The 11,129-nt window shown below is 44.0% G+C and overlaps 1 protein-coding gene across 1 annotated transcript; it reads right to left on the reverse strand.

The window, feature by feature from the left end:
- Window positions 1–70: 70 nt before the first annotated feature.
- On the reverse strand, window positions 71–10,208 carry mcrip2 (MAPK regulated corepressor interacting protein 2). The gene is made up of 5 exons (XM_088937037.1): window positions 9,686–10,208; window positions 9,358–9,427; window positions 6,389–6,519; window positions 1,193–1,294; window positions 71–434 (listed from the first exon to the last, which is right to left on the reverse strand). The coding sequence occupies exons 1-5, from the start codon at window positions 9,738–9,740 to the stop codon at window positions 364–366; spliced, it is 429 nt and encodes a 142-aa protein (XP_088793163.1). The 5' UTR covers window positions 9,741–10,208; the 3' UTR covers window positions 71–363.
- Between the last annotated feature and the right edge of the window lie 921 nt (window positions 10,209–11,129).

Here is an 11,129-nt window from a genome sequence, read left to right on the forward strand (position 1 = left end):
GAGATGGGACCCTACGGATAAAATTTCAGGGAAATTGGGGAAAAAAAATTTCAGCACTCGCTGTATTACTGAAAATACCCTTTACTTTAAGCAGCTACCAGCCAAGTAAGAGACATCTCTTCTCACAACAGTATCTGTTAAAAAAAGAACAGCGATCCTCTGATTGGCCAGCAGGTAGAAGACACTCCATGGCGTTGTGGCGTGGGGGGAGGGGCTTGGAGGGGGGGGTCAGAGTTCAGCCACATGTTGCCAAGGGAATGTCATGGCAGTGTGGGAATTCGAGCCACACCGAGCTCTCTGCAGATATCAAGCGGAGTCCCCTGAGTCCAGACGTCGGCTTTTGTAGCCAAAACCGGCTTCTCTTCACGAAAGATTCACAATGTTGGCCAGGAACCTCTGAGCCCACCATTCGTCCAGGTCGATGGGCACGAAATCTGAGGGCAAATACATATTGTGTGAGATGACTGGTGTGCAATCTTCTACCACGCCGTGCTAGAAATCAAACAGTGTTACACAGCAAACTGCACGGAGCTCATTTGCACAACCGTTAATCAGTCCAAACAGCAATCAAACTGATTTCACTGGGACTCTCACTCTGAGCAGGTGACTGTTTCATCAAGCTCTGTCTGTAGCTCTGTAGATTACACAGAGGAAACTAAAACTATAGAAACAGGAAAAGCACATGGGAGGACTAATTGCTGTTAAAATGGCTGTGCAGCCGCCATGTGAACAAATGATTTTTATCCTTGCAAGAGAGACAACAGCAAGCAGGTAGGGTAGGGAAGCTGGCAGTGGTCCGGTATGGAGCACAACACTCTGTGGTGACAGACACTGTTATACCGGGAAACCATATGGTAGATATATTTTAGTATTTTCTCAATAACAATGGGTTAAGATCTGGGGTAGATTAGGTTTATTATGACAAAATAACCAGCTCAGGTTATAACCAGCCAAGGGGCTTGGAGGCCCACACACCTGCTGGGTTTCATTCTAGCCCATCTTAAACACCTAACTGATACAAGTTTCCTGACTGGAATATTTCCATTCAATTCAAAATCCTTTATTCACCCCCAAGGGAGACGATTTAATTTGAATTATTTTGATCGAATGCTTTTATCTCTCTAATGAAATACAGTAAGTTAAAAGACAACCTCCGCCATGTTTAAGAGGCGAGATGGAGATGGACACTCACTCTTCGTGCTGGGGCTGGGGCTCTTCTCCGTGTACTGGACTGGTCCCTGTCCATTCTCGGCCTGTCTCCCATCTCCCATCCGCTGCTCTACGTCCTGCCAGGCTGCAAACACACACACACACACACACACACACATTAGTGACCCAACACTGCCTCCATAACTGATGATGTCAATTGGTGTGAACTGTGGTTGCAGGTTCCCGATAGGCGTGAATCTCTGCCCTCTATCTTAACAGTGTCCACAGCAGTACCACTGCTGTTTCCCTTGACTCCTGTTTGGAATTGTAGGAAGCTACAGAATTCCCAGATTGTCATTCTTTTTTATGAGAATTCAAGTTCATAGCAAAAACAGTACAGCATGACACACATTGAGTACTAATTAAACAATTAAACAGAACCTGTGCGATTTGTTTTAACTGAGCACGGAGCTTGGAATCAGGTCTTTGTGTGGAAGGAGGGGGGATTAAACTTTTAAATGTTTCGGTTACTGAACCTCAACATACACAGCAAGTGCATGACAGACTCACGAATGCAGAGCGCAGGGACGGAGTTGCTCAGGTCAGAACAGAGAGGATTGGGCAGAGCATTAAGAAAAGCCAGGTCTGGATGAGCTTCATCCCATCAGCTGTCATCAGACAGCAGGAACCGGAGATTAACTCCTGTGCCGCGGAGACCTCATGACAATACAGTAAGAGACTGCTGTGCGGCCCTGGCTCTTCATTTTCTGGTTTATTTTCAGTTAAAACCAGCCGATTCTGTTTCCCGGTTAAAAAAAGGAAAGCTCTGCTGATTAAGAGACAAGTCAACGTTCTTGTCATTTCAATCACAGCTGCCGTGTGTTCGGCCTCATGGGTGATTCTGATCATTTGTCCCCAATCCCCTTTCATTCGCACTTCTGCCTTGCAGTGTAGCCCAAGGACGCCTTTTAGACAGAACTGAAATGTACAGTATTTAATATAGGACGTTTCAGGGTGCAATGTTTGACATTATTTTAGCTAAGGAAGTCTTTGTGAATGCAATGAATACTTTTAACTGGGAACCAGTAAGACTCAGTGATGCTCATTTAGACCCGTACCTATCCGCAGCTTTTCTGGGTCTCTTTAAAGAACCATCACATCTCATTGAAACGGTGACAGACCTGATGTACTCTAATGAAAACACATTACAATGAGTTTCATGTGTGATCCATTACAACAGCCTACAGGTATTAAAAGTAACGAACGCTTCCAGAGTTGGGTGAAGAGCAGCTTCTGTTACTGGCTCAGTCTCTCAGTTCTGTACAACAGTGCTTGTCAAACAACCAGCTCTTCAAATCCATTCCAGTGCAGGCTACTGGTTCAGTCGGCTCCTTCATCCCACTGCCTAATCTTCAGCTTAGGGAAGAATCTGAAGCATGTGGTACCCAAGTGGTCCATGTGGTATGGACTGACTGGAAAGGCTGACTGTCACCAGGTTTTCACTTGAGATGTGTTAAATATCAAAATCCAAACTGACGTTTAATAGGTTAACTTGACATTTTTGAATGATTCGGTCTCTAAACGGGAAGACTACATTCTTTGCAAAGATTTATAGTTGATGTGGAATTTCTAGTATTTAGAGCTCAAAAGGGCTCTAAGGGCTTTAGGTGGTCAGTGCTGTAGTGCAGATGTCATTTGACGGATAATGTTTCTGCCTTCCAACATTATTAGGGAGGAAAAAAGGTCTGATCATAATGTAAAAGATGCACAAAAAAGATTAAAGAGGAAAAGGTCAAATTAAATCTGACTGGAAATATAACAAAAATGCACAAATGCTTCAGGTTGCCTATATTAAGGCTGTATTCCTGAGAATAGCATCTAGCCTTGAAAAAGGCTGTGTGCTACAGATCCTTCATCGGAATCATGCGATAAATAATAAAGTCTAAACAGCAGAAGTTAAACAAGCACATAACGAGGAATGCAATAGACAGTTCAAACAAGCCACTTTCGAAAGCAGCTCCAGATAAGATACCGTACATGAGCAAGTAAAAAAACCCACGACAGCTTTATCACCAACTGCGTAATCCGCTTCTTCCCTGATTGGCTCAAAGGTTAACAAGTTGGACATAATGCAGGCTTGTAGCTGCGTGTGGATGAGGTCTGGGATCCTGACCCCTGGGCGTCTGTGACTTCTGGCTCCCTGCCCACAGCGCCGGGGGGAGAGAGTCCAGCAGGGCACCTGACGCAAGACCACGCTCGTGTGAGCACGTCAGGATAGTTCTGCGTGATGAGGGCGATGCACATACAGCGGTGAGTTTCCTGCTTGCACTTTTTAAGCAGACTTTCTTCTGGCTTTGTGCCCACTGTGGTTTAACTCTGACTCACAAGCCCACCCCCCCTTCCAACTTAAAATGGTAGATACCGACTCTGTGCACATTCAAAGCACATGCCTGTGTTTTGAATCTTCAACCTTTGATCTCTCACTGTGGTGTTGCACAGGGACCTACACGACACTGACTCTGATTATAACACGAATACACCAATGTGTGTACACAACATGTGGATCTACATTATCTGTTTGTTTAATCACAAGATCGGTCTGTAGATTTACCATAGCTGATGCAGTTTCCCAGTTAAAAACGTTAAAATTCTACTGATCGCGAACGAGGCCTGGGCTGCTTCTAACTGAATATGACAGCCGCCGACAGGTTGAGCTTGTCCATTCCTTTAAGCAGTTTACAAGTGATGCTGACACTAATCGCAGAGCCTGTTTAATCTCCATTTCGGCCCTGTAGTTTCACAATTCAGCCCAGAGTGGACTTGCTTATGGTTATGGGTTTACTTTCATCAGCAGGTAAATGAGTCATCCAGATAAATACAATATTCTTTTCAGCAGAATGGAGATGTATGTAGTTCTCAATAGTCACTACTGCAATGTCCAGAATAATACAATCTATCTGGACACCAAAAACATATGAATAATTCTTACTTTGGCTCTAGTGAAGACTCAACTGCTGCATATTACTCTTCATAGGAAGTAATCGGTAAACTGAAACTGAAAATGAAAATCCTTCATTTAACACTGAAGACATGCAATGATTGCAAAGAACTGTTGTGTGAAACTTCTGGGTTACTATCACACAACTGGCCAGTATAGATTGATCAGTGGGCTCTGAACTTTACTCATTTGTTCACAGTGTTTCCTAGTTTGTGTATTCATGTAGGCTTGAGATAGCAGAGTACCTTTTCTTTGTTTTCTCTCTGCTGTTGAGACCTACTGGCAGAACTGATTATTCAACAGGCCATCTTTGACAAAGACATAGCAATACTCTACTTCAACCACAGGACGTCCTGTCAGTCCGAACCAGTTGCGTGTCGTAAGGGCGTGTACAGTAAAACACACCTCTGTAAGATAACACAATCCTACACTGAAGACCTATCAGCACTGCCAGAGGTGTGCCTTGTGGTCAGCTTTTAACATGGACTGACAAATGCACAGAATACGTAACTGAAACAGTCTAGACTGACGGTTTTGAATATGCTCTTTTTGAAATGAAGCTGTAAAAATGTTATTACTTTATTAAAATTGTGTTTTATTTTCCAGGAAATGGCTTAGAAAGACAGCCAAGTAAGACAACTCCAAACATACAATCATTAGCTGAAACAAGCAATGAAAGCATTGCATTACAATGACCAAATAACACCCGCCTGGATCTTCACAGTAAACTGCAAACACTAAAATATTACCAAGACATCGACTAAGAGTCCGTGTCAAACGAGAGCACAGTGTTCTTTAGCAGGAAGGACAGCAGTTTCAGCTCAGCATTATACTGTAGGTCGCTGAAAGACCATGGGGCAGAATTCCTGAATTCAACTTCAGTTAGCACAAAAGGCACTGCCATTCATTTTAAAAAAAGACATTGAAGATAGCAGCTCTTAATTGGACAGCCATTAAGCTTCGGATGAAGCTTAATTTGTTTGGTCTTTAATTACTATTACTATAATTGTTAGAATGTTACAAAGCTAAAAGGTTAAGTACTTTAATGTCATTTGAAGTAGCTGCATCACAAACCACAGACTTTTTTTTAGGACATGTAACAGGATTTATTTCTCAGAAGAACATTAGGGCCAGAAACAGGTTGTTTGCAGCCATTTCTAGCAGAAAAACACTTCTCTCGAATGGCCCTGAACTCAATGACATTACTGAGGGAGTCAAGGAGGCTGCAGCCTGATAGGCAGAAATGGCACAATGTAGCCTTGCAGGGACTCCAGAGGCTAAGTGTATTTGACACATTTTTAAACAGCTGCTACCTGTAGAAAAGACTATTTACTTTTATACTAAAGATGTTTGCTTTCCCAGCTGTAGCTCTTGAAATTGTTTTATTTACCAAGTAATGCATATTGTTTAGAAGTGACAAACAGAGGAGTGAGGATAATTAAATTTTACATGAGAGAAAGGGTTTCAATAAGGACATTTGAAAGGTTACAAATGAGAGAAGACCATCTGGACCACCTAGCCCATCTGATAGTTAGCCAATACAAGGATCTGGCCATTTCTTGAAAGAACTCAAGGAACTACTGGCTGGCTGGCTTGTTCCACACTCCCACAACCCTTTGGGTAAAACAGTGCTTTCTGTTCTTGGTTTTAAATTTGCTTTTACAAAGTCGAAACTAAAAATTAAAGAATTCTATGCCAGTAATGAACCAATGGACAGGTTTTTTAAAAGACTACACTATGTAAGGCATCTCCTATCCTGCAGTTCATAAGTGCCCAGTGTTCACAACTTACTTGGCAAGAAGACAGAGCTGTCGGTTTTTCTGTGTTAAAGTTAATCGGTGATTTAGACCTCGTTCCGTGCGTATTTAATAACCTTTTCAATTCAGTTGCTACCTTATTTTCAGGAGGCAGAAAGCGAACTTCTGCAAAACATCACTGAGGTGGCGTACTTGTGGGTGAAAATTAGTCTCCACCCATGGCAGAAGACATCGTTACTCTGCTATTTTACAAATCCTTTCATTAACATGAACACGACAAGAAATGACAGTGGCTCTTCTCAGCTTCATGACTGTACCTGAATGAAACGTCACACAATCACTACTTACCCGAGTCAAAAGCTTCTTATTAGTTTCAGATACACCTTCACGTTATAGCCCCACTGAAAATCGATTCAGTAGCACACGTCATCAGCACATTTCAAACAATGCCAGCTCACGTCTTTCCCCTCAGATCCCGGCCTACCTTCGTATACGAACTTGACATTTTCCTCGTGCGCCGGCGTGTAGCCCTCTCCCTGCGAGTCTGTCTGAGGCGTCAGCGTGGGGGTCTTCTTCCCGTTCAGGCGGTTAAACACGAGCTTGGGTGCCGGAGAGCTGGGGGAGGGTGGGGGGGAGAGAAACCATCAAGCACATTGTCGTCGGGCCCTGCTGTCTCCACAGGGGGGCCTCCCCTCCAGGTCCCGGCTGTGAATATCCACCGCACGGCCCAGCAACACTGCTCACAGTGCCGGCTTGTAGGGGACCATTACAAGATCACTAAAATGCGAGAAGAGTTGGGTTCAGGTTTTATGTTGTTAGAACAGTGCGAGAGATCCAAGAAGTGGTGTTGTTGCAAATTAATCCCCCATCTACACCCTTCTGAGTGCTACATTCTCCCCTAGTCTTTCAAACTGTGCATTTTTGTAAGTATTTGGCTGGTGGCTTTATCAAAGGTGCCTTGTTAGAGCTGCAAAGTTTTATTTTAACATTTTAATGCAGTCATATCTGCCCCTAGTTGCTGAAGGATGAAGGTTAACCCAACTGTTTTTGGTGACCTCATATACTCTAGTAATCTGATCTGGCCTTCCTTGGTAAAAGGGGGTGGAATGCATGTAAAAACTAGGAGAGCCCTTAACACAAACATTTCTCAGATATCATTTTACTATTTTGTGGCCAAGATAATGCTGCTTGTTCTTGATCCAAGAAACTGGATTGACCTTGCAGTTCTTTCAACTGAAATTATTCTGCCAGTAGATCCTTTCCTTTCACGATATTGAGGTACTCAGAAGTCACTTCTTAGCCTACTTGACAAACTAATGAATGACAATTTGTCAGCCTCCCATTCTGCTCTGTCACAAGCCTTTGAACCTTTATTTCTCCCAGTTGTAATGTAATTGCAGCAAATGACTAATTTGAGCCTTAACTAATTTACACTGGTGCTGAAGATCACTTTGTGGGCGGAGCGGTGGCTCTGTGGCTCAGGATCTGTGCCAGCGGCTGGAAGGTTGCTGGTTCAAATCCTGCGGCCAGCAGAGGAATCCTACTCTGTCGGGCCCCTGAGCAAGGCCCTTAACCCCAGCTGCTCCAGGGGCGCCTTATAAATGGCTGACCCTGCGCTCTGACCCCAAACTTCTCTCTCCCCTTCTGTGTGCCTATGTGTCTCATGGAGAGCAAGCTGGGATATGCCAAAAGACAACTTCCAAATGGAAGAAATTGTAGAGGGCTAATAAAGTGATCTTATCTTCTCTTGTTTAAGGATGAGCTGGAAAAAAGACCTGGAATGGAATGGAAGTGCCAAGGATCTGCACCCTTGATAAAGGTCAGGTGTGTCAAACTCCGTTCCCGGCGGGCCTTGTGGGTTCTAGTTTTTGTTCTGACCGGAATAGTCAATTAAACAATTAATCTCGCTTTCTCGATTGCACATATAGATGATTTTTCTTAAGGCCTTTTACAGTTGATTAATGAAGTGAATGTCTTCTGTAAAGACATTCCTCATCACCTACTGTGAGTAGTTCAGAGCCGGTAGTTACACCAACTATACGACAGAATATATTTGGAACAAAGCCCAGCAGGCACTGGGCCTTCAGGAACTGAGTGTGAGACGCCATGTTTAGGTGCAGCTTATGAAACATGTTTAAGGAAGGTCTTTCCTTTCACAGACATGATGACTTCAGGGTCTATTTCCAATCCAGCTGGACTGTCAGTTGCTTAATTAGGCCTTTTAAATGATTTAGTACTCCTGAAATGTGGTAGTTTCAAATAAGCTTAACTTTTTTAGAGGCAGGTTTCTGGTATTAAAATGTGTTTGTTTTTTTTATCAACAAAGTGTTAACTGGCGTAGAGTTAAATCACTTGGCTTGGCTGGAATAAAACCCAGCAGACAGTGGGCTCACAAATATATGGGACAGGCAAGCCTTGCCTTAAAAGAGAAACTTTCTACAGGGTCCCAGAGAAATCACTTTCCAGAGAATCTAAATACTGAATAAGAACAGGCATGTGGAGCTTAAAGTTTGCATACTCAAAAATGGTTAATTCCATATTTGTGAATAGCATTTTTTTTGTCTTTTCTAAAATTAAGGGACAAATGGTTTAGGTATTCTGTTTTTCGACCTTTACAGTGCATGAGTCTGTCTTTCTCTGGCTGTAAATGTGGGCAGGAGCTCACCAGCACAGTGAGGACTTTTTTGAGGCCATACTTCCTTACACAACGGTGGTTGCTATGGCGACAGCACCACGATTACGAAAGCCTAGAAAATTAACTATATGTGCTCCTCGCTCAAGAAAACCAAAAGTGGCGTTTAATCGTACTTTCAATTCCCGAATTGCTAGTTGACCTGCAGCTGTCTTCACTATTAGTCCACTAATCTCACGTTTATAACTGAATAACTTCTGAACTGCGATAGAACAAAAAAAAAATGCGGAGAGGCCTCTCGTGTCGCAGGTGTCCTTGCTTAGCTTAGTTTACCGGTTGATTCGTGTAAATCAGTCCTTTCTAAAACGCGTCTGGTTCAATGCAGAGTCTGTTTCAACGGGGTGGCTCAACATTTTACAGTGCTTTTCTCCACGGGCACCGCGTTTCACGGCAGTAAGGGACAGTCACGGTAACCTTGTCTAAAAGCAAGGTCACCCCCTCGCCGGCGTGCCACGAACTGCAGGCGCTCTGGCAACTGGGCGACAGGGGCTTCCTGGATAATATCTCGTTGGCTCACCCCACGGTTAATCGGTTAGGAAGATGCGTTAACAAAATAAAAGCGCCCTTCGTCTTTAACGACATGAGGACGTACCTAGCCGGCAAGCGCTGCCCGAGCAGCAGCGCAGCTCACATAGCAAGAGCCCCGAGCTGGAAGGGGCTCCGTCTGGCAAACCACGCTGTAGCGCCTCGGCAGTCACATTGTGTGCCGATCATGTCGCAGTCATGCAAATGTCTTTCATGAACGTTAACCGGTTACTTACTGTGCCGCTGACCAGTGGGCCTGTTTGTGTTTCAGGTCGTTAATTTTGTTCTCTATTTGCTGCGTAGGACCTTAAAATTAAAAGATAAGGGACACAATAATTTAAAAATACGCTCCGAACCGTATCCAAACGATGCAAGGATAAGCTGTGTAACCTTAAGCACTGGCTACACATGTAGCAGTGCATTCAAAACTCGTAGGCATTAAGCAATGAAGATGTTATGTATCAGACACGCTGCCACATGTAAAATAAATGTAATGCCAAAGTACGGCCATTCTTTAAAGAAGAGATGGGAAATTAAATGGTATAATCAGAAACACTCGGATACCTGTTCTCCGCTGTGTCACAAGTTTGCTGGGACCCCTGGTGATCGTGTACATCATGTGTTACCGAAATCCCGGTGGCTTCAGCGTTGCACTTTAAAAAAAAAGTATCCGATTGCACGCTTGGACTGCGAGTGAGCCAAAGTTTTTTTTCGTGAATCAAAAAAACAAAAACCTGTACACGCCGACAAAGCCCTTGGCAGTCTTAGTGTCGTGGCAGTCACGCTGTAATAAGGCACCGAGTCGCACAAACAGCCGTAGAAAAAAAGTGATCTGAACGCTACAACGTGTCTGCTGTGGCTGATCCCCAGAGGATCTGACCAAAACTGTTTTAAAAAAAAGTGCTTGTGCGCCGGTCGAGGTCAGCGGAGGTGAAGCGATCTGCGGCGGGCGAAGGGTTTGCTACTTCCAGCGGAGCTGCCGTGTGGTGCTGGTTCGGTCCGGACCGGGAATGTAGCTGGGGGGGGGGGGGGGTGCAGCTTTAGTTAATTCTGATGAAACCAGCTGTCATTCAGCCGCTCTGACTCTGAGAAATGTTCTCCACCATTTACCCCCGTGACGTCGCCACACGCCCCCTAGACAGCCTTAAAGCGGCAGCCTCCTTCAAGCTTGTACTGACCTTTCACCTGAAATAACTGCTGGGAAAGAGGGGAGACGGTGGCTGGCCATGCGGCACATTGTCTCATTCTAACAAACTGATTTTTAAGTTAAATATTTGCTTACAGTACGTGCACAGGCCACATGGGCTCTTGCGGGACATAACTCCACATGGAAGAAGAGAGGCGATGTTCAGATCTCTCCCCTGGGTCGGCGAGTGTGGCTGACGTTTGTACAGTATGCCCGCACACGTGAACTTTGTGTCCTCGTAAAAGATTACGTGCAGGCAGAAATTTTAAGTTAAAGCTGACCCAGACTTTAAAAAAGCCTTCACAGTCTCAGCTCCCAGGGGAACATATCCTTTTGAGGCAATTTTGAGCTTTTCCAAGATAACAGACGGATTTTAAAACCGGGCTAATATGCCTGATATAATACGCATTCAGTAAAAGAGTGGTGTGAATCCTCCGAGTTTCAACAGAAAAAAATAAAACCCTACAAAGTCACACGAAGCGTTAATGCATTTGCACAAAGGCAAATTAAAACCGGCTTAGATGTCAGGTGAAAAACTAGCGGGTTTCATTACAGCCCTTTAATTCAGTGAGACACCTGTGCTGAGACGCAGTAGATTTGAATTCTATTCTCTTTACCGAAAGGCTTAGCGATTGAGTTAAAGGTGTGTATATTAACGTCCTCGTTTTTGGTTTCACTTCAGTCGAGCGCTTTTAAGTCCGTAAAAATATCTGGTTCCCATGTTCAAGTCATAAAAGCACAAGTTTTTTGTCCTCCCCCCCCCCCAAAAAAAAAAACAGGCAAAATATTGTTTTAGAACAGAAGCGACAGTGTGTTCCAAGC

Source organism: Atractosteus spatula, chromosome 18 (genome assembly GCF_055471065.1).
Source record: "Atractosteus spatula isolate fAtrSpa1 chromosome 18, fAtrSpa1.hap1, whole genome shotgun sequence".
In the NCBI taxonomy this organism is placed as follows: Eukaryota; Metazoa; Chordata; class Actinopteri; order Semionotiformes; family Lepisosteidae; genus Atractosteus; species Atractosteus spatula.

Bases quoted from the DNA above. Each gene is read 5' to 3' on its own strand.
- mcrip2 (XM_088937037.1), bottom strand. From the start codon at position 9,740: ATGATGTACACGATCACCAGGGGTCCCAGCAAACTTGTGACACAGCGG. The intron at 1,295-6,388 runs GTAGGCCGGGAT...GTGTGTTTGCAG, and splicing joins TGTCAAGTTCGTATACGAAG to CCTGGCAGGACGTAGAGCAG. The intron at 435-1,192 runs GTGAGTGTCCAT...ATTTGCCCTCAG, and splicing joins CCCCAGCCCCAGCACGAAGA to ATTTCGTGCCCATCGACCTG.